This window comes from Stenella coeruleoalba (assembly GCF_951394435.1).
Source record: "Stenella coeruleoalba genome assembly, chromosome: 1".
NCBI classification, from domain to species: Eukaryota; Metazoa; Chordata; class Mammalia; order Artiodactyla; family Delphinidae; genus Stenella; species Stenella coeruleoalba.
This window is the reverse complement of record NC_137169.1, coordinates 159,894,135-159,921,253: the sequence shown is the minus strand read 5'-3', so window position 1 is coordinate 159,921,253 and position 27,119 is coordinate 159,894,135. Positions and strand designations below refer to the sequence as shown.

At 44.6% G+C, this 27,119-nt stretch overlaps 1 protein-coding gene across 4 annotated transcripts in view; it reads right to left on the bottom strand.

Moving 5' to 3' along the window:
• Window positions 1-584: 584 nt before the first annotated feature.
• ATP2B4 (ATPase plasma membrane Ca2+ transporting 4) overlaps window positions 585-27,119 on the bottom strand; it is a 100,256-nt gene continuing 73,721 nt past the window's right edge. For 2 of the 4 annotated variants that reach the window (XM_079945470.1, XM_079945471.1), the window contains 6 exons: window positions 19,508-19,699; window positions 18,839-19,052; window positions 17,053-17,264; window positions 15,946-16,053; window positions 13,787-13,963; window positions 585-5,188 (listed from right to left, as the gene is read on the bottom strand). In XM_079945470.1, coding sequence (XP_079801596.1) covers window positions 4,874-5,188; window positions 13,787-13,963; window positions 15,946-16,053; window positions 17,053-17,264; window positions 18,839-19,052; window positions 19,508-19,699 — 1,218 coding nt within the window. In that variant the 3' untranslated portion in view covers window positions 585-4,873. Of the gene's footprint in view, window positions 5,189-8,695; window positions 10,110-13,786; window positions 13,964-15,945; window positions 16,054-17,052; window positions 17,265-18,838; window positions 19,053-19,507; window positions 19,700-27,119 lie in introns of those variants that run through there. The other 2 variants (XM_079945473.1, XM_079945472.1) reach the window with 2 other exon arrangements.

Below are 27,119 nucleotides of genomic sequence, written 5' to 3'. Positions count from 1 at the left end.
TGCTGTTTTAAAAGAGAGAAGGGAACTTGATTGTGTGCCTGGATGAGAGTTGCTGGAAGGAGTTCTGTGTTCTCAGATATGAGAGCTCAGAACTTAAATGACCTGCCAGGAAGATGTTTTGACCTGAAACTAAGGCCTGCTATTAGTCATGCTAGAGACCCAGTGAATGGAACAGCTAAAACAAACAAAAAACAAACTCCCAACCTCCCCAAAAACCTTTGGGAAGGTGGGAACTGGAGAACCCCAGAAGAAAGATAGGGAATAGCTGCTATACGGGAAACTAATTTTCCCGATAGGCGTTTTGTTAAAAACAAAAAAATAAAACAAAGAAAAGAAAGAAAGGACTGCCAAGCCTGACTCTTTTTCATCCTTCCAAATTCATCCTTTCTTCAAAAGCTTCAGCTTCACAGTTCTCTGACTGCGGATTCTAACCAAGGTGGGCAGAGCAAAGCTCGTACTCCAAGGGAATGAAACTGGAAACCAGGGCTGCGAGTCACCAGAGGCAAGCGTTGGCAGAGAAGCATGTCAGGGTCCAATGACAGGCTAAGCTCTGGGCTTGCACAGGTAAGCTCTCCATGTAGCCGTGGCAGACCCCTTCTCAGCTTTGACATCCATTGACATTACCCAAAAGTGGATACACATTGAGCACAGCACAGTCTCCAGTGGGCATGGGTTTTATTCTCAGTGTGCAACAGTTTGGTTTCTGCTCATCAGCAACAGCTTTATTGGTTCCAAAAAAATTACCCTTCTTTTTCCTTCTTTTAAAACTCCCCTTCTAGTCTTCCTTTCTCAATGGAACAACATATTTGAATTTCAGATTTGCCAGTTTATAGCATTTTTTTCTAAGAACCCTATAAATACATGCAAAACATTGTACAGAGAGCTTAAATAATATCAAAATGCAAATACAGATTGGGTGCACGGTTTAGCTGAACTGCAGATTACGGCAACACACGCTGGGGTACACATTGCTTTGATATCACCATTTGTTTGTTTATGTCATGCAGATCACAATAGTCAATCTTTTGTTTTGTTTTTTTTTCCTTTTATATAAAAATACCAGTGCCTGTTATACTAGTTACTGAAAAAAAAAAAAAAAAGAAGAAACTCAAAATTCCTATCTGCTGACTTGAAAAGAACAACACAGATAGATTTGTTGGCACATATATATGGCATATTCACATATGGCATATATACATATGGGGAGAAATATGTACGAAAGGCCAATTCAGTCATGGGGAGCTCACTTCCCTCCATCTCTCCTAATCAGGAGGAAAGGGGACAGCAGGCCCAACAGCAGGGCTGGAAAGGCAAAGGACAGCACTGAGCTAAATGGAAGGGTGTCTGGTCTTTTCTGAGGAAGAGCCTGGAATGGCTTAAGAAGAGCAGACATTTATAAGTGCCCCACCCCCACCACAGTAGTGGGGTGGTCCTCAGATACGGAGAGTGAGGAAGAGTGAGGAAGTACACACTTCGTGATGACATCATGGGCTGCTTCAATCGCTAGGCAGGGAAAGGAGGAAAGAAAGGAAGTGACGTGTTCAGAGGTTTCAGGGCACATGTGAGCTTGCCACACCCCTCTGGTGTTTGGCAGTAAGGTCATCACTCAGATTTAAGTGTGCAGACTCCCCCCTCTGGAGCTCAACGGGAAGAAGGAACACAAACTCTAAAGAACTCACATGTGCTGGTGGGATTTCTCGGTGGTCTCTCTACAACCTTTAGAGATGGAGAGTCATTTCAGAGGGCAGAGGGCACCTGTGGGAAGGATCTAGTCAAGACTGTCACCCAGGCTAGAACCAGCCTTTATTTTTCCACTTAGAGCTCTACCTCCCAACTAATATATCACGTGAAACTTTTCTAGGGGAGGGAAGGAAGTCTCAAATCAAATCCTTGCATAAAAAGTCGCTAATGGAAAACTCCAGGGGAAACAGGAGGTGAAAAGAACCATAAAAAAGGCAAACCCCAAATCAGAGAGAGTATCCTTGCAGCCCAGTGTCTTGGGTACCACTCTGCCAGCTGTTCTTCAAGAAATATAAATCTATCTGAGGTCCCTGATGCTGACCACTAGTTCCTGGTACCCATTTCCATGGGGGTGCACACTCATTTCCTGCTGGCTGTCCCTTCTTCCTGGATGCCTTCCTTCCCATCCGTAATCCACTGCCCATTCTCCTAGGTTTATCAAGAGAGGAATCTAGGATAATATTTCCCCCTTTTCCCCATCAGACCCTTTTCAAATCCAAAGCACCATTTTTGGGGAAAGCTTTATTAACTTATGCCATATTTATTCACTGCCAGTTGGATCACTGCAACTGAACAGGAAAAAAAATTTATATAAAAAATATATGCACATAAATACTTAAACTTAATTCCATATCAACAAATTTATATTAAAAACATTCTAGAACCCAACAAATTTTTTTTCCCCTAAGTATAAAGATGGCTGTTTGGAGAAAGGAAGTTTGGTGCATTGGTTTTAAAACCAATTGCAAATATACTATAAGTCACCTGCCATGTCTAATAGCTGGTTATGTGCTCCCTTCCACAGGGTTACATGACAGCACTTTATTTTAAATCCTTTAAACAAAATACATATGGCTGACTCAAAAAATATCAGTTTCTCATCTAAAGAAAACTATATTTCTTTGCATAATATTTCTATATTTTCTCTCCTACTATGGAAACTAGAATACACACAAAATCCCCTTTGACTTTAAACAAGTAGACACAAGCCCTCACAAGTAACCTGTCAGGCACCATGAGAGTCTTTTGGGAGCAGGAATGATAAAATAGCCTCCAAAGTTTGTTTTAAAAACTGATCTGAGGTAATAAAAAAGACTCGACAGAACTAAATCTTCCACTGTACTTAATAAATATATATGTGAACACCTAACGCCTCGGGTGAGCTATTTTTTCCCCCATTAGTATTGAAGACAGAGAAAAGATCACTGAAACGTGTAACCTTTACAAAACCAAAATCAGATCTGGTTGCTGATGTAGTAATAGGGATGTGCAGGGGATACTGTTTCTTTATTCTTCTTTCCTAGGGCAGCTCAGGTGAAAGGGTGAGGGAGGAGGGATCCAGAAGAAAAGGCCGGAGAGGAGAGGTTCGGGTCACCTGACTCCCAAATGGAAATTCGGCAGCTCCTAACAGCCTCAAGCCCCTTCTCCCTACTCCCATCACTCTAGAAAGAGGGGGTAGGCTTCATTTACCCAGTGGGAGACGGGAATTGGCAGACACGAGCTGACCCCTACACGGAAGAGCTTACAGCAGCACGGTAGGGATAGAAATGGAGATCCTGCAAAGGCGGCTCCACCCTGTTGCATTAAGGAACACTTAACAAATCTCCTAGCCAAGTCCCCAGCTCCTGAGAGACAGGTGGGAAGGGGACGCTTTGGGCAGTGTTCAGGGAGAGAAGGCACAGGGCTTAACTGTGCAGTGCTGAGCACATTCTGGAGGGGGCTTGAGTGGGGTGTGCAAGAGGGAGGGTGGAAGCAGGGGAGCTTTACAGGGTGGGTCTTTTGCTCCTTTAAGTCGGGAAAGCGTCAATGAAGCCTCCCACTTTGGATACATGTTTTCAAAATCAGAATATTTGAGAAAGGCTGGGGTCTTTTCAGAGACTGATGTTGGCGGACATGGCAAAGAGTAGAATTAAAAACTAAAGGGCACGTCAAAGCTGCTCCCCAGCCACCTAAGCTCAAGGTTTCTGGTTTCTGAGAGGAAGGTTTGCTCAGATGCTGCTGGAATGGAACTTTGGCCTCTCCCAAGGCTTCTCAATACTCACTGTCCCAACAATCAGGTCCTGCCCTGGAAGAGCCTTGGTGGATGGCTTTGAAAGCAGTAGTGGTCACCCCGAGGAGGACTCCACCGAGTTGACTTTGATGGTCTGTTTTCCAAGTCCAGTTAGGAGGCAAGGTCATTCTTAATTCATTCCTTTGCCCCCACTTTAGGAAGAGGAGAAAGCTCAGGCTTCAGGTAAAAACTACAAACCGCATATATGCAAGCTTCACGTCAATGCTGATCTCCCTGGCGCTTAGAAAGCACACACACCTGACAACATGGCAGTTTAGAAGCAGATAACCTGGCAACAACAGGAATATATTTTTACCAGCTCTCAATTGCTTCCAAAGGACCCTGTTAGCAAAGAAAACTATCTGCCTCTAGAACTAAATCAAGGGCTCCACTGGGGCCAGAAGGGAGAATGGTCCAAGTCGACTTAACTCATCCATGTCCTTTCCATTTTCTAATCATCACAACTTAAAAAAAAAAAAATTAGTGAAGCTAAGGAAGACAATGGTCACAAAAGACCAAGAGACCATGGGGAGGCTTGACTGGAAGGGCAGAAAGAGGTAAAGGGCTTTAGGTGTAAGTTTTCAAAATGGAAAAATTGTTTTAAAACAATCACTCTATAGGCTGATTCTGTACCTTCCATTCTTACCTCAACACATTTCATTTGAGGATATCTGTCACTCTGAACTTTTAACTGAGCCTGTAAACAGCACAGACTCATAGGGTAAAAATCCAGAAGTGAGGAGATGGCTGACACAGGTATGAATACTGGTGAGAATTTAGGTTGGGGTCAATGCCAAAAGGATTCTTGTCATTTCTTTAAAAATGACAACTGATACAGGCAAGGAGTATAGATCTATCATTCATTACTTGCCTGGGGTCTAACTGGGTCCTGCTACAAACCCCAACTCAGGTTTCAGCTGAAGTCCTCGTAGGTCTGTGCTCTTGCCTCTTCATGGCCAGGTGGGGGTTCACACATACTTGGGAGCAGCTGACATGACAGTGAAAAGTCCCATCATCCCCTTAGTGATGGGGCAGATGAAAAGGGAAATAGGGAAAGCAGGAATGGGAGTCAGAGAATGAAGTTCAAACTGATGTCTCCAGGCTGTGTAGAGGGCTGTCTGAGTGGCAGGCAACAATTTGCACTTGGCAGCAATCCACCGCATTGTTGTTTTTGTTGGCTTGTGGAGTGACCTCACCATCCGACGGGAGCATCCTAGTCCCAGGCTTAGAGACCTTTTCAAAAGTTTCCTCTTCTTGCTCATCCAGGAGTGGTGTTCGTGGCCCCTCCTCATCTATGGCGAATTCAGGGTGGGTCATGAAGTTGTGGATGGAGTTTTGGTTCTTGGGTTTCTGAATGCTTTCATGGAGGGAACTATGGAATGCTTTGACCACTTTGATCTACACCAGGGGAAGGAAAAGGAGGATGAGAAAATACGGAGGCAAGAATTGGTTAGTAGAACAAGGAACTGGGGGGTTTGAGGACAGAAACAAGACCCAAACTACAAGACACTACTGCTCAACAACCAAAACCAAATATATGAGAGGAGATCATGAAACACTAGAAACATCAGGTGGCTCAAATTTCAAGCATTGAGGTGGGGTGGGGAGAGTGAGTAATGGCAAACAACTGGAATATTTCAAAAGCTGCATAAAAACAAAGCAGAAAACCCAAAGCAAAGTTAGCATTCCCAAACAATCCACTCTTAAAATGAAACAGGAAACAAAACGATTCATTAGTTCTTTTGGATGGAGGGCAAGGACGTTGGAACTAGGTGCAAATTAATAGCTGAACTTAAAATATAATTCAGACATGTGGATTTTTGTGCTGAAGCCAAACATTTTGTGAATGTGGAATGGAAAATTACACACTGAAGTTTAGTTATCTGTTTAAAACCCTCAAAGAGCCAAACACATATCAATTCGCACGCAATACACTTTGGGTGATAAGTGACCATGAATACCATTCAGCAAGGCAGACAAACCAATCTTCATTTGTGTCAGCAGCATGCAAGAAATGAAAACTCTTATACTCTCCAATTAGTAATTGCTCTTTCAGTCAGGAAACATGCATATATATATATAGTCCACAGCCTCCACCATGTCCTCTTCCCCCAAAGAAAGTAGAACTCCATTCCTTCAGTCCCTCCCCTGGAAGAGGTGAATGAATACAGGCATCAAAAGATGCCTCCCCCTGACGCTGACAGAAGGCCCGCTCTCTCAGCTCAGATGAGGCCGGACACGCATGGCCATGTCTCTGACACACAGCAGCTGTGCCCAGTCGTGCAGCTTTCTCCAGCTGTTTGTAAATTATGAAGAGGAATGTGATCTTATGTAGAGAAGGGAAAGGATGGGACCAGGACAGAAAACACCCCATTCAGGAGGCAGTGCTACAAACAAGAGGCTTTTCTGATGGGGGGGACCAAGAGGATGGGGGAAAGGAAACAATTTGCAGTTTGACTGGGCAAAGGGAAATGCACTGCCCTATAAGTGTCAAAGTCTTTGTTCTACTGCACAACAAAGGAAGGGATTCAGTTTAGAGAAGAGGAAAAATTGACAATAATTGATCCCTGGGCCCAGCCTTCACCTTATCCACAGGGAGCAGCTCCTTTTCTGAACTGGGGGCCTCGCTGAGGTATGCTTTGCAACTTGGGTTGGTAGAATTGGAGGAGGGGAGAAGGTTGGATCCTGAGAGTTTGGAGAGAGAGGCCAGGGGAAAAGAAAGTGGTCCTAGGACAGTTTTAGTTGTTGGGAGGTGGCTGATCCTAGTCTTGTCCCAAAGTTCTTTCCTCAGAAAAGAAATGGAAGTAATGCAGGAGAAACTGTTGAGGTGGGGAGGGGGATAAGGAGAAATGATGAGGGTTGGGGTAGGGCACATCTTTCGTTACTCTGCTCTTTAAGCAAAGAATATGTTCCTGGAAAAGAGGCAAGAATGTGGAGACATCAGAGCACCCAAAGAGGCAGGCAAATAAACTGGTTGGATTGCTTGTCTCAGTGTTTCCTATCACTGTAGAGAACCTACAAAAGTAATGCACAAAGAAGGTTCATTAAAGTTGTGTCTCTGCTGGCTAAGGCTTTCCTTACCTTGCCTCACTCCACAACAGACTGGCAGACTCACCCAGGATGGAGGGTGCTCAGAGCTCAGAAGGCAAAGGACTCTCACTCAATGGAATCCGCTCAACGCTTCAGCCAAGAAGAATCAAGGAACCTGGGCACACATTCACCATGCTGCACAGAACGTTAGGACCTACTTTTCTATCTTCAGGTGAGATCAGATGGAATAAAGGTTCCATCTGGCTTTCAGGAAATCCCAAGTTTTAATGGATCTATGCCAAACATCTTAGAGCAAGGCAACTTGGATTAAGTGAGCCCAAACCCAATGCCTTCTCCCCTGGCCCTAGTCAAGAAATGGGCTCAAAGCCATACCACCCCCTGTAGGAGTGATAATATAGCCCACACTTTTCACTCACTCTTCAGATCTCAGCATTTCTAACAAGTGCTACAGGAGAACAGGTACCTTTATACCATGAGTTGATCATCTTCAATATCACTGATTTCCAAACTTCCTGCTTCTATTTTTTTTGAAGCAATTGAATACTTTGTTGAAATAATGATATGTGAAGTCCTATCTAGAAAACAGATTTTTAAAAATAGGAGTTGGAATGGGGGTCTGGATCCCTGTTTGCTGGCTTTTCCTCTCACCTGTTGGGGTGATCAATCACTGTTACAGGTAAACAATAAGGGAGATCAGAGTGAATTGGGGATGGGTAGATGGAAAAGATAGGGACAATTTCTTTTTTGCGGGAGCAAGGAACAGTCATCCAGCTAGATAACAGGACTTCTGGAATCTAAAGGGAAAGCAGCCACCTGTAAGGGAAGCTCAAGACAAGAGGAGTCGGAGAGCTAGGGAGCACCATCTTGTGGCCTGGCAGGTGGAGAGAAGGGTGGGGCTGTGCCAGAATGCTCCTCAACTCCAGCACTGGCCTCAGAGACTATATAGTGCGTGCCGATGAACAATCACACAGCTACATCATCACCAATCCACCCCGAGTGGTGGCATCTTCCTTTCTGGATGCATGGTGCCTGGTGCATGAGCAGTGTATGGGGAATAAGACACAGATAGTGAGGTGGGTGCTGTGAAAGCTTCAGGTCCTCTCCACTCAGTCAATCAACCCTTCCTTCCCCAGTCATCATCTCTCAAAGTCTCTGGGAAATGTCTCTTCTGTGGCCCCTATCCTACAGGTGAAAGCGGATGACTGAAGGACAACACTTTCTCATGGCTCAGAAGCCCAAACCAGGCTGGACCTTAGGTTAGGTATGAGCACTAAGGGCCACTCTCTGGAGCCCAATGAATGGACAGATGAAGACTCCATTTCCTCAGCTGGTATTCTGTAGGTTTCTGCTCCTTTGTCAGAAACCAGGGGCAGAGAAGGGATTAGGACCTTCTTACAGAGAGAAATCTTAGAGGTTTATCTACTTGAAGGTTAGAAAAATAAATGAATTCATTTGGAACTCTGGAATGGGAAATGGGTTTTAAAATGCATGACTATAACTTCTAGGCCCTCCAATAGGAAGGCACAGCTGGAGAAAGAGCAGGTGAGGCCTGACTCTCCTGAGTTTCTAGCCTTTGAGGGTTTGCACCATATCCTCCACCAGCAACTCTACTACATGAGCCCAGTGGGCTCTGTCTTTTCCTTAGTCTCCTTCTACCTTCAAATTACCAGGGCAGCTGACACTACTCCTTCTAACAGAGAGGCATGATTTAAGAAAGAACAGTAACTAGTTAGAAGGACACGACAAAACTAGAAGAAAAAAGGAAATGAGAGGAATATGGAAGGACTAGAATGAGAGGCTCTTGCATATCTGTAGGGTAAGACTTACATAGTTCTTTGACTGCCTTTGAGCCTAAAGAATATGCCTCTAGGGCTTCCGTGGTGGCGCACTGGTTGAGAGTCTGCCTGCCGATGCAGGGGACACGGGTTCGTGCCCCAGTCCGGGAAGATCCCACATGCTGCGGAGCGGCTGGGCCCGTGAGCCATGGCCGCCGAGCCTGCGCGTCCGGAGCCTGTGCTCCGCAACGGGAGAGGCCACAACAGTGAGAGGCCCGCGTACCGCAAAAAAAAAAAAAAAGAAAAAGAATATGCCTCTATATAAACCTCCTCTCCCCCTGCCCCTCATCTCTCACACGAGAACACTTAGAGTTGGCTAGAAAGACAACAGATAAGCTAAGTCTGATCAACCTACACACTCACAGTCAAGTGAACCACAGATAGTGCAATTGTTTTTTCTTTATCCCCCATCCCAGGGTTACGGGAGTGGGGGAGGAAGAAACAGACTCAAACACTCAGATATTTGAAGCCCAGAGTATACTTAACACAGAGAGACTCCTTCCCCACCAAATACCTTAATAGCATTATCAGCAAAGAGCCTTCCATTTCCGCTCTGTGTCCCACTTGGGGAAGGTAAAAAGATCAGGAATAGGAAGGCATAAGCATTAGCAAGAATCCAATAATCTACCAATAATCCACCAGATCTTAGGTTGAGCCTTCACAGCTTTCCGGCTAATAGGCTGGCTGAGAAAGGGGTTCCTCAAACTTTACATGCAAAATAAGATATGAAGTGCTGGCTATAAGTAAAACAAACTAGAGGAAAGGAGAAGGGGAAAAAAAAAGTTTGCTCTTCGGAAATTCCTAAAAGAAAACAAAAGACTTCCTGAGTCTTCATTCGGCTTACCCTTACCCCTAACCTTAGGAGACAGAGTTGAGACTCAAAGGAGCAGAAGGAGAGAAGAGAACAACATATTCAAACACAGCAACAAACAAAGTAAAGTAAAACAAACAAACAAACAAAACTCAAGGAAGGACCAGGCAATGCAGAGGAACAATCAGAACACAGGATTACTGTCTTTAAAATGGTTACGGTTTTAAGAGCTTTTCAACATAAAAAAATAAAATAAAATTAAATAAAATGGCACACAGCCCGGTTTTGGAGTGGAATTTTTGCCCCGCTTTTCTTCCCTTAAGTCAAAGATCAAAGGGAAAAACCAAAAGGAAAAGATAACCACAGCTGGTTAAAGTGAATGCTACGTGCTCTCTTGTGGTCATTTTAGCAAATCATGCATCATAATAGACTATCACTCACTGCCCAGAGTAGGAGATGAAACAGCAGCAGCAACAGAAGTGGTGGGGGGAGATTTGACTGGTGCAACTGTTACATAGGATGAGCTAGGAACATGTTTTACATCAAGGTGTTGACCCATGGTCTGGCGCTTTAGGACTCCCTTAAAAGAGGCTCCCGTCTGGAATGTGTTAATTACGTCGATCTGCAAAGAATCAGAAAGTGAGACAGCTTTGCTCCACAGTCAGAAAGAAGTGAAGAAAGAGGAAGGGAGGGTCCAAGAGGGTTAGGGAGGGGTTGGAAAGAGCTGGGAAAAAGGGACAGGAGACGGAAAGCAAGAGAGAGAGTCCCTTACACACAAGACAATGGTGAAGAGAAGGGGGAAAAACATTAATTGCACATCACACTTCATTTAAGGAACAGTTTGCCATGGAGTCTAAATACCCAGCCAGAATCCAGTCTTCTCTTCCCTTTTAGCCTACGATGGATATTTTAGGTGTGCTGGTATCCAAAAGTATCTAAAAATTTAAATGGACTTTCCCACTCATGATTCCTGACAGAGAGTGACAGCTTATTCACTGTCTTATGCTCTGACCTGTACTTTCTTTTTTTTTTTTGACCTGCACTCTTAAAAAAATAAGGCATGCAATTTAAGATAGTAGGCAAAGTGTATATATTACTGAATTTTGAGGCTCAGGAACCTCTAAACCAATTAAATTGACTACCTATTTTTGCAGATTTTCCAGGAAAACAACTCATGTGTTTAAACAGAGGCGTGTAGTAATCCATACACAGGTGCCATGGTGGAAAGGCTCCTGGACCATGAGTTGCTGGGCTCACCCTCTTCTGGGTTCTTCTCTGAGACTCCCTGTCCTTGGGCAGAAGTGGATAAGGCCCCTGAAAGTGGAGCTCAGGAACCCAGTGGCCAGGCTCTGTGGAGAGAATGCCACTGGCAGCATTCGCGCACTGGAGATCCTGAGAGGCTGGCACAAGTGCAGATGAGAACTCAGCAGTTAGACGGGGTGGGGGGAGGAAGAGTTGGCTGGCGGTGGTGGCAGCAGCTGCAAGTCTAGCCCCATACAAGTTGTCTCTGGTTTTCAGTGTGCTACTCCTCAGAGACTGAGGCAATGAATGCCATTTGTTTTCCAACAGCGGTCTTGATCTAGGGCCTCAGTCAAACCTACCATCTTCATCCCTGACCTCTGCCTGACCAAGGACCAGCTGACCAGGGATGTAGGAAAGGTGCTGATTTCACTCATCTAACTTTACTTCCCCAGGTGAGAAGGTGGGAAAGCAGGTACCTTGTGAGTCAGACAGTTGTTCTTACTTATAAAGCTTCCTGAGAAGCCATGAAATGTTTAGGGTTAGTTTCTGGACTCAGACCAAGTTTGAGCTAAAATACCACTCTTCATCACATGATACGGTTTTCGGTTCCAGGGGACCGAGGAGCCTGATGCTGTAAGAGGAAAAGGTCTGCATGTGGGGAGGGTCCAGCCACACGGAAGAAGGGGCTGGAGAGTCACCTTCCTCAGTGCTTATTAGGGTCACAAGGTCCCAACCTCCACAATGAAACTGGCCCCCAGATTTACCTTCCCAAGATTCTAGACCTCAAGTTTCCCAATCTTCTGCTTTCTAGTGCTTCTAGCTCTCCCAAAGCTAAAGGGACCAGGATGGGACAATAGCCTGGCAACACTTCCCACCCATAAGTGTTGCAAGAATGACAACAAGGAACAACAATCGGATGGCAGGGAATTTCATTAGAACCCAGCTGAGGTGAAGAGCTGATGCCAGGAGAGAGCTTTAGGATCCAGGATGCAGGTTAGCACAGTCATCTGCTTATGGAGTCAGGTGGGATGGCATAGATATGCTCATCATGGCATCTTTAACAGGTTGCCTTTGCTGCCTAAGTTTAGGCTTTAACGTCATTCTGGTCCAACTGCCTTTTGCTCCAACAGAGAAAGGTAGTATACCTAAAGCTATGTAGACAGCGAAACCAGAGAGGTATATAGTCGAGGGAATGGAAATTGGTAGTGGAGGGGAAGGAAGATCCATGAATCTCAGCCCCGGGAGAGAAGACTGGGAAGGAGCCAGGAGACACTGGAACGAGGGCATTCTGGCTAGGAAAAAAATTACATAGTAGAAGAGGAGGCAGACGACCCTGAAGGGAAGAAAAGCAGACAGGTTATTCTGAAAAGAGCAGACCTACAGGGAAGCACCGAGGCCTTAGAGACATGAGCCAAAGATGCCAAGTTCTCTGGGCACGTGAGGCCCTTGCTTGTGATGGACTTGGCAGCCTGGAGGGTGGGGTGCGTGTGGAAACTCTGGACATGCTGAGGTAGTGTTTGCGGGTCCCATGTGGATTTCCCTCTCCGGGAAGGGGAACTCAAGAGGAGCCCCAGTGTGCTTCCCTCCCTAGCCCTGCTTTCCCATTTGCATCTGTTGTTTTGTCTATAGGAGACCAATGCCCAGCTGCTACAGTAGTCCTCCCTTATCCGTGGGGGATACGTTCCAAGACCCGCAGTGGATGCTTGAAGCTGCAGATAGTGCTGAGCCCTGTATATACTATGTTTTCTCCTAGAGTAATGGGTGGGTAGCTTATACAGCGAGGATGTGATAGGCAATGGGATGACTTATGTCCAGGGCAGGACAGAGTGGGGGGTGTGAGATTTCATCAGCTACTCAGAACGGCATGCAATTTAAAACTTATGAGTTATTTATTTCTGGAATTTTTCATTTAATACTTTCAGACTGTGGTTGACCACGGGTAACTAAAACCAAGGAAAGCAAAGCCACGGATAAGCGAGGGACTATTGTATTTAGCTTAGACTTTTCATTTCACCTCTTCCCTAGGAAGTGGTGGGCTCCACTAGGGAGCTTTTGAAACCATCTGCAAGGCTAATTTCAGAGAGTGAAATTTACTTCTGGGATCTCTAGCCAATTAGCAAAGAGGGACAGGCCTGTTCTCTGGTGAACACCTTTGAGAACTTGGGGATTTACAATTTCTTGAGATGGGAAATCTCAGGACTAACACAATAGAGGTATGTGGGGTAAGAACAGGGAAAGTGATAGGATTATCAATGTCTAGACCAGCCCATTTACCCAGGAGAAGGTAGTTACAGTTGCTGCACGGGAAGTGGGGGAAAAAAGTTACTGTAGGGCTATAGGAGGGGACTTAATAGCAGCAGGAGCAGCTTCTATCCCATTTTAGAAATTGCAGGAAGGGAAAAGGTTTGAAGAAATTATAGCTTCTTGCTTTCTGGGAAGCAAGTCTGAATCCTGTAAAAGATACTCAGGCACTGAGAGACTATTTTCATTTATATACACTTAGCCATCAGATTCCCCATCATGGCCTTAAATTTTGAGTGGGGAAGACATAAGAGAGCGAGTTTCTTTTACAAAGGTCAATCCAGATAACATCTACATTCCCCTAATAGCAGCTTGAGGATATACAGTAAATGTCTGCTGGGGATGCTGGCATAGAGATATTGTCTAAATCCTACCCTCTGCAGGGTCAGGAAAGACTCTGAACATTTCCCACCCTGAGGTTAGGCCTAGCGCTTACAAGAGACCTTATGTGGGAAGATGGCCCACCCGACAGAGGGTGGGAAGTGGGCTTCAGATGAACCTAAAGCTAGAGGATGATGCTAGCAGTTAGTGTCCCGTGTTCTCGGCCCCCCATGATCACTCTCCTCTCAGAGGAGCCCATACCACTGCCTCTGCCTGTCTGTCCTGAAGCAAGGGAGCTCGGGCTGCCCTCCAGTGAGAGGGCCTTAGGAAGGGGAGAGACGTTGGCCAGCAAGAACTGCTGCCCTCCCAACACCTCCTAAGAAAGATGGGGGAGATTCCTTCTCCCAGGGCGAGGACAGGCCACTATCACAGTACCTGAGTCTGGATACGGTTCAGGCCCCGGAACCAGAGGATCTGGCCTCGGCGCAGCTCCATCTCTGCATGGTCAATCTCGTCCAGCCCCTCAGCATCCTTGGTGATCTCCTCTTTGGTGGTGCCATGCCCAGCCTCCTTTAGGAACTTCAGGGATTGGGTAGGTATTGTGGAGATAACCTGAGAACAGGTGCAGCAAAAGGGTAGACACCAGAATCAGGGCGAGAAGAGCTGTCTCTCAACTTTATGGGTCAGGCCCTTGGGTAGGTCACTCTTTGCCCTATAAACCTTCCCGCTGGGAAAAGTGCCAACCCATTCAGGCAAGCGTTTGCCAAGTGCCTACCAGCTGTCAGGCCCTCAGGAAGATTTTCTGTACTTGTGGACGTACAAAGGAGAACTTATATTCTAGTATTTGACCAGCCATCTGCCTTGTTATATACTTCATTCTCTTCCTCCTGTCTCAGTTCTTTCTTTGCATTTTGCCATCTGTCTCTTAAAGGAAGTAGAACCATAATGCATGATACACAGTAGGAAGAGACAGAGACAAGGACCTGGGAGAAAACAAGTCTGGAGACAGGATGGTCAAAATGTATGTGTATGGGCAAGGGGAAAAGAAGGGTGTTGGAGGGGAATGACCCTCTTCTTAGTTACCATATGCTAAGTAATTCCTCTTTTATAAAACTATAGTGAGAGGATACTAAAAGTTTTCTTGGGCTTGGGGTGAGGAACTGGGCGGGATAGCCCATAGAAGGGACATATGAGTATTATCAGAAGACATGGAGCAGTAGGCTGGGGCTTGCAATTCAAAATAAATCACTCTATAAGCTGTCAGTCAGTTCTCCTTTACAAATAAGACAAGGGCTCAGCTGGGAAAGGGGGACTGTGTGAGCAGTCCAACATGGAGTCAAGTGTTTGAAGTGGAAAGAATGTCCACGTTCTGCTTTTAGATGTTAGAAGGAGCTGTTGTGATACAGAAGGAAGGCTGTTGTTACCTGGCCTCAAGGCCACATGGCCACATGTGAGACTAGACCCAGGTGAGAGTTTCAAACAGTACGTGAAATCATCAAGCTCCGCCCCAGTGTAGAAGCGCTTTAGGGACCCACTGGTAAATAACTTCAGCAAACAGAGCAGGGTGGAAGGACTTGTGTTAGGAACGGGGATAGGGATTAATCAGGGAGGCATCTAGGAGCTATGAAAGAAACAACTAGCAGGTCTATGGGGGAAAGCCTGCAGCCCTAGGGAGGGATCTTTGGGGCCAGTTAGAGCAAAGCCTCCATTACCCAGGTGGCTGGGCACCAATCAGTAGAGACCTGGGGTCTGCAAGCAGAGGTAAAGGCCAGGCCAGAGCTGAGGATGAGAGGGACTCGCAAAGTGGTATTAGGGAAGGAATGAAACTCTTATCAAACCTGATTATATTATTATAATATTAATAGCTAACATTTATTGAGTACTTACAGGGTACTAGACATTGTTCTAAGTCATTTCTGTATTGAAACTGATTTGCTGATTAACAATGATTCACAATGATCCTGTTATCCGGAGTTGAGGAAACTGAGGCAGAGTTGCTAATAAACTTGCTCACTATGATGCAGCTTGTAAAAAGAAGAACCAGGATTCAAACCTAGACGGTCGGTTCCAAAGTCTGTGCTTTGAACCATACGCTATACTGCTTCTCTAGAGACCTTGTGAGTCTGGATTTATCTTAGATGACAGTCAGGCACCCATCCTGGATAAGGCAATGGTGAGAAACAGAAGAGGCAAGGGAGCCCTACATTATGACAGCACAGCAGCTCACGGCCAGACTGCGGCTTCATTGAAGACATATGCTTTGCAAACTCTTCTACTTCTAAGACCCTTAATTTTTTTTTTTAGCAAAATTCCATTGAAAATTTCCACTTCCGTCTCAGAGAAGCTAAGGGATTTGTCTGTCTCCAGGCATGATTAGAGAAGAGATCAGAAGCCTCTGAAGTGGTGGGCACAGATCATTCTGCTTTGGGTTCCTACAAGATGGAAAGAACTTGAAAACCTGGTGGTAGAGAGAAGAGGGAAGGATATGAAGGCGAGGAGCTGGGCGTCTCCACAGTTGCTCGTTCCATCTCATCTGGTGGGGGGGGGTGTCTACCGGCCATGTGACTGCACGGGGAGGGTGAGCCCGTACTCACCTGGCCCCACAGCAATTCTCCAAAACCGATGAAGAGACACCAGAACCACTGGGACAGGGTGAGGTTCGTACAGCTGAAGGGTTTCCCCCCAAATTCCACAATGATAATCTAGAACAGAGAAAGAGGCAGCCCATCATTGGGAGGTAACAGGTAGCCAGCCCTCCAGTCAAGGCCATCAAAGCCACGTCAGCCCCCTACCCCAGGGTCCCTGTGGTGTGTACCCTGATCTGCTTGTTGGGGAAGGAGAAAGGAGAGATCCAGGTGGGGAGAAGGGAAGACAGACACAGTCTTTACAGAGCACTCTGATGGGGAGACAGATACAGCTACTATGAACACTATTAATGCAAAGGCTGGGGGAGCAAGGGTAGCTGGAGGCTTCTTGTGACTAAAGCCAGTAGGTGACAAAGAGAAGGCACAGTGATGGAGAAGAGGAATTTAGGAGCGGGACAAATAAGAGTGAGGCAGGAGCTCTTTTGTTACAGGGCAGGCTCCTAATCTCTTGTATTGGCAGATGTCTTAGTGTACCTCTGACTGGGGCAAGAAGGAAGGGGCTCAATCCTTTTACCACCAGGGCAGCCATGCCCTTGACCCCACTTCCCACAGAAGGAGCCCACGTCAGGCTTATCTGTCAACTACATATGGCAGCATTCCATGTCTTCTCTTTTTCTCTGAATTGCATACCATTTTCTACCATGAGCCCTTTCTGAACAAAGGGGCAAGGAGGGACAGGGAGAGATCCCATATAGCACTTGCATGCACATTTCAAGTATGCTGGCAGGAGGCATGGAAAGGGGTTAGAAGACAGTGATCTTCCTCCTGGTCACTATGTGAAATTGCTGTGTTTTAGAAAGATAAGGAAAGGATTCCACTAATTTTATTTTATTCGCTACCAACATGCTGCCTTGCACTGGAGCACTTGACACAGCAGGATCCAATTCTAGAGCAATGAGCAAACGGAAGCATTTGGGAACCCCAAAGTGTTCAACCCACAGCCTGAGTCCCCATCACTCCCTCACTCCTTTCCCCGGGTGCTCAGGGAATCCTGGCCCCCAGCTTCTGGCCTTTATCGTCCCAGACCTCCTATCCCAGCTCCAGCTAGAATCCCACCTGGCTGACGAATGTGCCCAAGACCACAGAGCAGAAGATGAGGTTGCGGAAGATGCCCGAAAAGACATTCCTCTCTCCATGGATCTTGCGGGAGTTGATTTCATTGAAGAGCTGCATCAGCACGAAGGTGTTGAAAATAATGGTGTAGTGTTGGCTGGGTGGTGAATGCAGAGGTGCTCTCCTCCCACTATCAATGTCAAAGAACTTCTCACCTAGTTGGGAGAAGGGATGCATCGGAGGATAAGTATGCTCTCAAGGAGGGTTCAGGTTGAGTCAGAACACTTGAGTATGGCCTCACTGGTTGCTTATGACTGGTGTCCATTCTAACTGGTCAGTATCCGAACCACAACAGTCATCAAATATTTTCAGTGTTAGTTCTGGTCTCAACATCACTTTTTTTTTTTTTTTTAAATAAATTTTATTTATTTATTTATTTATTTTTGGCTGTGTTGGGTCTCTGTTGTTGTGCCTGGGCCTTCTCTAGTTGCATTGAGCAGGGGCTACGTTTCATTGTGGTCTATGGGCTTCTCATTGTGGTGGCTTCTCTTGTTGCGGAATACACGTTCTAGGCACGCGGGCTTCAGTAGTTGTGGCGCATGGGCTCAGTAGTTGTGGCTCGCGGGCTAAGAGCACAGGCTCAGTAGTTGTGGCACATGGGCTTAGGTGCTCTGCGGCATGTGGGATCTTCTTGGACCAGGGCTCGAACCCGTGTCCCCTGCATTGGCAGGCAGATTCTTCACCACTGTGCCACCAGGGAAGCCCCCTTTTTAAATATTTTTGGCTGTGCCATGTAACATGTGGGATCCTAGTTCCCCGACCAGGGATCGAACCCGTGCCCCCTGTATTAGAAGGCGGATTTTTACCCACTGGACCACCAGGGAACTCCCTCAACATTTCTGACCCTCTCTCTCAGCTTGCTCCATCACTATTTGCCTTCTCGTAGTGCTGCATTGTGGTAGAACTATGTGCACGAGAGTCTGGCAGACATAGGTCTGAATCTTCGTGCCACTATTTACTCAATATGTGACTTAAGCTTCAGTTTTATGATCTAAGAAAAAGGTAACATAAAGCCACCCTTTGGAGATTCTTTTTTTTTTTATCATCTTTATTGGAGTATAATTGCTTTACAATGGTGTGTTAGTTTCTGCTTTATAACAAAGTGAATCAGTTATACATATACATATGTTCCCATATCTCTTCCCTCTTGCATCTCCCTCCCTCCCACCCTTCCTACCCCACCCTTCTAGGTGGTCACAAAGCACCGAGCTGATCTCCCTGTGCTATCCGGCTGCTTCCCACTAGCTATCTACCTTACGTTTGGTAGTGTATATATGTCCATGCCACTCTCTCACTTTGTCACAGCTTACCCTTCCCCCTCCCCATATCCTCAAGTCCATTCTCTAGTAGGTCTGCTTCTTTATTCCTGTCTTACCCCTAGGTTCTTCATGACATTTTTTTCCCCTTAGATTCCATATATATGTGTTAGCATAGGGTATTTGTCTTTCTCTTTCTGACTTACTTCACTCTGTATGACAGACTCTAGGCCCATCCTCCTCACTACAAATAACTCACTTTCATTTCTTTTTACGGAGATTCTTAAGAGGAGTAATAAAATGGCACAATGCACCACGTAGCGGGAACAGAGGATGCACTCAGTAAGCGAAGCTGCTATCATTCCCGTCTTGTGCTCAGCTTGCTCCCTGCTACTTTCTTTCCCTGGGCTGCTCTCTGCCCCCATCTCCCTCTAGCACTCCAAATGCCGCCACCCACCCCCGCCTTGGCTCACCGGCAAAGACAAGGAAAAAGATGACGGTGAGTTGATAGACGGCGTGACCCAAGATGTTCTTCATCATAGTGCGTGAGATCAGAGGCTTATTTCGGCCATAGGGGCGACGCTTCAACAGAGAGTCTGTAGGAGGCTCTGTGGCCAGGGCCAATGAGGCAAAAGTGTCCATGATGAGATTAACCCACAACATCTGCACGGCTTTCAGTGGGGAATCCTGGTGGGAAGAAGAACCACTCCTTTTAGCTTTCCTTGGAGACCACCCCCCACCTCACTCATCAGCCTCATCTTTGCCCTTGAAATGGCCTGCCTCCTGCTATCCACCATTTATTAGCTGAGTGACATTGAGAAACTTATTTAACCTCTTTGAGCCTTGGGTTCTTCACCTGTAAAATGGGGATAATACCTACTTTGCAAGGTTGTTTTTGAAGAACAGAGAAACTACATATAAGTGCTCATCACACTGGCTAACGTGTAAGTACTACATTAATGGTAGATAAATTATCATCATCCCACATGAGCAGATGGAGACCTAGTAGAGCTATTCCTGCCCCAACACCCCTTCGGAAACTCTGGTTCTTACTCCTCAGTCGACATACTGTACCCCGCACCCCCTGTTCCTTAGACCCAGCCTCATCCCTCCCATCTCAGCTCACCCCACATTCCCTTCACCTGGGTGATACAGGCTCCAGTGAAGGCCACGATCACAGCCACCACATTGACAGTGAGCTGGAACTGTAGGAACTTGGAGATGCTATCGTAGACGTTTCGTCCCCACATCACTGCCTTCACGATGCTGGTGAAGTTGTCATCTGTTAGGATGATGTCAGAGGCCTCCTTTGCCACATCCGTGCCTGCAATACCCTGAGGTAAGAAGGGGAAGGAAAACAGTGAGGAACTGGACAAAATTCATGCACATTCTGAACTCATATCTTGACCTCCAAGAAGCTTCAGAACTCAGCATAAACACTAGAGGGCACACTAGCCACACAAATCCTACAGACTAAACCACCATATTTTGAGCGGTCTTCTCTCCCAAAAAGAAAATGAAGGGAAAATGTGTCACTGTCACTCTGTGGGAAAGGGGACTGGGCCATGATGCCTCCACCTTACTCCTGAACTCAGACTGGAAATTACAGTTATCTCTGATATTCCTTTCTCCCGTCCCTCCTACTTCCCCACCTTAGAAAATAATTAGAAGATAGAGAAAAAGTCCTATCTGTTCTACCTCTAAATTTTAAAATTTCTTTTGCCACTGCCAATATTTAATTTAAATCCTTATCTCTCCCGCACCTTGAAGTTACTCTACATTTTTTCCCAGGAGGAGTAGTCTGGCAGTACAGTTCAGATGTCCTGTCCTTATTCAAAATCCTGTCACTGGGGAACCACCAAAGGTTTCTAAATAGAAAGATCAGTGGTTGAAAGCAGTGTTTTAGAAACAGTAAACTTTCTAGTCTGGTAGTCAAAGCCCTCAACAAGTGAACTCTGGTTCATTTTCCAACCTGCTATATCTTTCTGCTCAAAACCTACTGCTTTATTCACAATTCCCTGAATCTCTCATTTACTTCTAGAGTCCAGTCTTCTACTTACACCCTTTTCTCCAAGCCTGGAACATCCTCTTTCCCCATCTATTTAAATCCTATCTGTCCTTAAGGTTCTATTCAATTAATTAAGCCCTGCTTGCTTGGCAAAGCTGTCCCTTACATCCCCAGCCTATTCTTCTATTCCATGTCTTACAACCCCTGTAACCTACAGAGGGGCTTGTTTGTGAATCTGACCTGCACTAGTAGATTATTTGTACCATTTACCTGGCAGTATTATTTTCCTATCCAGATTGCAACAAATGAATATCTGTTAGATAGACTATACAATTAAATTTCCCCATCAAAAAGTTCTCTAACACATGCACACAATGCTGTACCATGCACTGTAAAGAGAAAGGATGGAAAGAAAGAAAGAAAGAGTATCTTTACATATGTACTACTGCAGAATAATCTCTAAGTTAGGTTGTTAAATTAAAAGAAGGTGGAAAAAAGAGTATATAGTGTGTATATAGATAGATATAGATAAGTATCACTTATCTAAGAGAGTGGGATATAAATATACTACACATTTGATTGTATTTTAAAGGAGCAAACAGAAAGATAAACCAAAAATCAAAGAAGTAAGTTATCTGTGGGATTAAGATGGAGGCAACAGCGTGGAGGTGATAGGGATAGAAGCTAGACTTCTATGAATAGACCTTGTTGGTATATTTTACTTTAGAATTATGTAACTACTTTATACAAGTATAAAACAAAATTAAGTTTAAAATAAGCAATCTCAAAAATGGAAGAAAAAAAACCCCATGATATAAATGAACTGGTATAACCAGTTGGTAGCACAACCATACCAAGGGAAAAGTTCCAAATGACTTTTTGAAAAACACAGTAACTTGATGTTAGGATATACCTACAGGATAAAAAGAACTACAAGAAAAATCTTTAACTGTTTTTAGTAGAGTAATTGTATTATTATTGCTATTTTGAGACTATTACATATATTTTAGGATAAAGCAAATAATAATTATGTTAAGCCATTAGGAATCAAACTTTTCAGCTTAAGCGATAAATATAAAATCAGGGGAGTAAAATAGGAAGTTAGAGTTCTAGAAATCTAAATTTGAATTGGAAATGCCAATATGGATTCATGAAGTATTTATCTTTAAAACAAAGAAACACAAAAACAAAAAGAGACATAAAAGACATATTTCCTAGCTTTGTCCACTGAAAAGTTCTAGAAACAATAATTTACTAAGAAGTAAGGAACATCCTGACATTCAGATTGTGTTCTCTAAATATCATTTCTCACTGAAATGAAGCAGAACTCCTTTGAGAAGTGGATGATTCTAGATCTAGGACAAGAAATATGCATGATGAATCTGGAACATCTTATCATGCAAGAGACCAAGAAAGCTATTAAAGACAACTGAGGTTGTACCCAAAGGACTTAGCAGTGTTGAAGAGGTTAATGATGGGTCAGTATAAACATCAGAATAATAATAAGGGCAATGGATCAAAACATATCACATATACTTAAAACCATGAGCTCATAATGATATTTAAAAAAAACAGACAATTAACTTTTAGTAGTTTAGTAAGTTTAAAAAGTGAACAACTCGAAAACAACAATAGGACTTCCGGGAAGATGGCGGAAGAGTAAGACGCGGAGATCACCTTCCTCTCCACAGATACACCAGAAATACATCTACGCGTGGAACAACTCCTACGGAGCACCTACTGAACGCTGGCAGAAGACCTCAGACCTCCCAAAAGGCAAGGAACCCCCCACGTACCTGGTTAGGGCAAAAGAAAAAACTAAACAGAGACAAAAGGATAGGGACGGGTCCTGCACCAGCGGAAGAGAGCTGTGAAGGAGGAAAAGTGTCCACACACTAGGAAGCCCCTTCGCGGGTGGAGACTTCGGGAGGCGGAGTGGGGGAGCTTGGGAGCCGCGGAGGAGAGCACAGCAACAGGGGTGCGGAGGGCAAAGCGGACAGATTCCAGCGCAGAGGATCGGGCCGACCGGCACTCACCAGCCGAGAGGCTTGTCTGCTCGCCCGCCGGGGCGGGCGGGACTGGGAGCTAAGGCTCCGGCTTTTGTCGGAGCGCCTGGAGAGGACTGGGGTTGGCGGCGTGAACACAGCCTGCAGGGCGTTGGTGCGCCGCGGCTGGCCCGGAGAGAGTCCGGGGAGGGGTCTGGACCTGCCGAAGAGGCAAGAGCCGCGGCTAAGAGTGCGGAGCCCAGAGACGGACATGGGACGCTAAGGCCGCTGCTGCCGCCGCCAGGAGGCCTGTGTGCGAACACAGGTCACTAGCCACACGCCCTTCCGGGGAGCCTGTGCAGCCCGCCACTGCCAGGGTCCCGGGATCCAGGGACGGCTCCCCCGGGAGAGCGCACGGCGCGCCTCAGCCTGCAGCGTCACGCCGGCCTCTGCCGCTGCAGGCCCGCCCCGCACTCCGTGACCCTCCCTACCCCCCGGCCTGGGTGAGCCAGAGCCTCCGAATCAGCGGCTCCTTTAACCCCGTCCTGTCTGAGCAAAGAACAGACGCCCTCCGGCGACCTACACGCACAGGCGGGGCCAAATCCAAAGCTGAGCCCCTGGGAACTGTGAGAACAAAGAAGAGAAAGGGAAATCTCTCCCAGCAGCCTCAGAAGCAGCGGATTAAAGCTCTACAATCAACTTGATATACCCTGCATCTGTGGAATACCTGAATAGACAACGAATCATCCCAAATTAAGGAGCCCTGTGGATGAAAGGCTCTTGGTGCTGCAGCCAGGACTCAGTGCTGTGCCTCTGAGGTGGGAGAGCCAACTTCAGGACACTGGTCCACAAGAGGCCTCCCAGCTGCACATAATATCAAACAGCAAAAATCTCCGAGAGATCTCCATCTCAAGGCCAGCACCCAGCTTCACTCAACGACCAGCAAGCTACAGTGCTGGACATCCTATGCCAAACAACTAGCAAGACAGGAACACAACCCCACCCATTAGCAGAGAGGCTGCCCAAAATCATAAAAAGTCTACAGACACCCCAAAACACACCACCAGACGTGGACCTGCCCACCAGAAAGACAAGATCCAGCCTCATACACCAGAACACAGGCACTAGTACCCTCCACCAGGAAGCCTACACAACCCACTGAACCAACCTTAGCCACTGGGGACAGACACAAAAAACAACAGGAACTACGAACCTTCAGCCTGCAAAAAAAAAAAAGGAGACCCCAAACACAGTAAGATAAGCAAAATGAAAAGACAGAAAAACACACAGCAGATGAAGGAGCAAGATAAAAACCCACCAGACCTAACAAATGAAGAGGAAATAGGCAGTCTACCTGAAAAAGAATTCAGAATAATGATAGTAAGGTTGATCCGAAATCTTGGAGATAGAATGGACAATAGAATGGACAAATTGCAAGAATCAGTTAACAAGGACCTAGAAGAACTAAAGATGAAACAAGCAATTATGAACAACACAATAAATTAAATTAAAAGTACTCTAGATGGGATCAATAGCAGAATAACTGAGGCAGAAGAACGGATAAGTGACCTGGAAGATAAAATAGTGGAAATAACTACTGCAGAGCAGAATAAAGAAAAAAGAATGAAAAGAACTGAGGACAGTCTCAGAGACCTCTGGGACAACATTAAACGCACCAACATTCGAATTATAGGGGTTCCAGAAGAAGAAGAGAAAAAGAAAGGGACTGAGAAAATATTTGAAGAGATTATAGTTGAAAACTTCCCTAATATGGGAAAGGAAATAGTTAATCAAGTCCAGGAAGCACAGAGAGTCCCATACAGGATAAATCCAAGGAGAAATACGCCAAGACACATATTAATCAAACTGTCAAAAATTAAATACAAAGAAAACATATTAAAAGCAGCAAGGGAAAAACAACAAATAACACACAAGGGAATCCCCATAAGGTTAACAGCTGATCTTTCAGCAGAAACTCTGCAAGCCAGAAGGGAGTGGCAGGACATATTGAAAGTGTTGGAGGAGAAAAACCTGCAACCAAGATTACTCTACCCAGCAAGGATCTCATTCAGATTTGATGGAGAAATTAAAACCTTTACAGACAAGCAAAAGCTGAGAGAGTTCAGCACCACCAAGCCAGCTCTACAACAACTGCTAAAGGAACTTCTCTAGGCAAGAAACACAAAAGAAGGAAAGGACCTACAATAACGAACCCAAAACAATTAAGAAAATGGGAATAGGAACACACATATCGATAATTACCTTAAATGTAAATGGACTAAATGCTCCCACCAAAAGACACAGATTGGCTGAATGGATACAAAAACAAGACCCATATATTTGCTGTCTACAAGAGACCCACTTCAGACCTAGAGACATACAGACTGAAAGTAAGGGGATGCAAAAAGGTATTTCATGCAAATGGAAACCAAAAGAAAGCTGGAGTAGCAATTCTCATATCAGACAAAATAGACTTTAAAACAAGGACTATTAGAAGAGACAAAGAAGGACACTACATAATGATCAAGGGATCGATCCAAGAGGAAGATATAACAATTGTAAATATTTATGCACCCAACATAGGTACACCTCAATACATAAGGCAAATACTGACAACCATAAAAGGGGAAATCGACAGTAACACATTCATAGTAGGGGACTTTAACACCCCACTTTCACCAATGGACAGATCATCCAAAATGAAAATAAGGAAACACAAGCTTTAAATGATACATTAAACGAGATGGAGTTAATTGATATTTATAGGACATTCCATCCCAAAACAACAGAATACACATTTTTCTCAAGTGCTCATGGAACATTCTCCAGGATAGATCATATCTTGGGTCACAAATCAAGCCTTGGTAAATTTAAGAAAATTGAAATTGTATCAAGTATCTTTTCTGACCACAACGCCATGAGACTAGATATCAATTACAGGAAAAGATCTGTAAAAAATACAAACACATGGAGGCTAAACAATACACTACTTAATAATGAAGTGATCACTGAAGAAATCAAAGAGGAAATCAAAAAATACCTAGAGACAAATGACAATGGAGACACAACGACCCAAAACCTGTGGGATGCAGCAAAAGCAGTTCTAAGGGGGAAGTTTATAGCAATACAAGCCCACCTTAAGAAGCAGGAAACATCTCGAATAAACAACCTAACCTTGCACCTCAAGCAATTAGAGAAAGAAGAACAAAAAAACCCCAAAGCTAGCAGAAGGAAAGAAATCATAAAAATCAGATCAGAAATAAATGAAAAAGAAATGAAGGAAACAATAGCAAAGATCAATAAAACTAAAAGCTGGTTCTTTGAGAAGATAAACAAAATAGATAAACCACTAGCCAGACTCATCAAGAAAAAAAGGGAGAAGACTCAAATCAATAGAATTAGAAATGAAAAAGGAGAGGTAACAACTGACACTGCAGAAATAAAAGAGATCATGAGAGATTACTACAAGCAACTCTATGCCAATAAAATGGACAATCTGGAAGAAATGGACAAATTCTTAGAAATGCACAACCTGCCAAGACTGAATCAGGAAGAAATAGAAAATATGAACAGACCAATCACAAGCATTGAAATTGAAACTGTGATTAAAAATCTTCCAACAAAGAAAAGCCCAGGACCAGATGGCTTCACAGGCGAATTCTATCAAACATTTAGAGAAGAGCTAACACCTATCCTTCTCAAACTCTTCCAAAATATAGCAGAGGGAGGAACACTCCCAAACTCCTTCTACGAGGCCACCATCACCTTGATACCAAAACCAGACAAGGATGTCACAAAGAAAGAAAACTACAGGCCAATATCACTGATGAACATAGATGCAAAAATCCTCAACAAAATACTAGCAAACAGAATCCAACAGCACATTAAAAGGATCATACACCATGATCAAGTGGGGTTTATTCCAGGAATGCAAGGATTCTTCAATATACGCAAATCTATCAATGTGATAAACCATATTAACAAACTGAAGGAGAAAAACCATATGATCATCTCAATAGATGCAGAGAAAGCTTTTGACAAAATTCAACACCCATTTATGATAAAAACCCTGCAGAAAGTAGGCATAGAGGGAACTTTCCTCAACATAATAAAGGCCATATATGACAAGCCCACAGCAAACATCATCCTCAATGGTGAAAAACTGAAAGCATTTCCACTAAGATCAGGAACAAGACAAGGTTGCCCACTCTCACCACTCTTATTCAACATAGTTTTGGAAGTTTTAGCCACAGCAATCAGAGAAGTAAAGGAAATAAAAGGAATCCAAATCGGAAAAGAAGAAGTAAAGCTGTCACTGTTTGCAGATGACATGATCCTATACATAGAGAACCCTAAAAATGCTACCAGAAAACTACTAGAGCTAATCAATGAATTTGGTAAAGTGGCAGGATACAAAATTAATGCACAGAAATCTCTGGCATTCCTATATACTAATGATGAAAAATCTGAAAGTGAAATCAAGAAAACACTCCCATTTACCATTGCAACAAAAAGAATAAAATATCTAGGAATAAACCTACCTAAGGAGACAAAAGATCTGTATGCAGAAAATTATAAGACACTGATGAAAGAAATTAAAGATGATACAAATAGATGGAGAGATATACCATGTTCTTGGATTGGAAGAATCAACGTTGTGAAAATGACTCTACTACCGAAAGCAATCTATAGATTCAATGCAATCCCTGTCAAACTACCACTGGCATTTTTCACAGAACTAGAACAAAAAATTTTGCAATT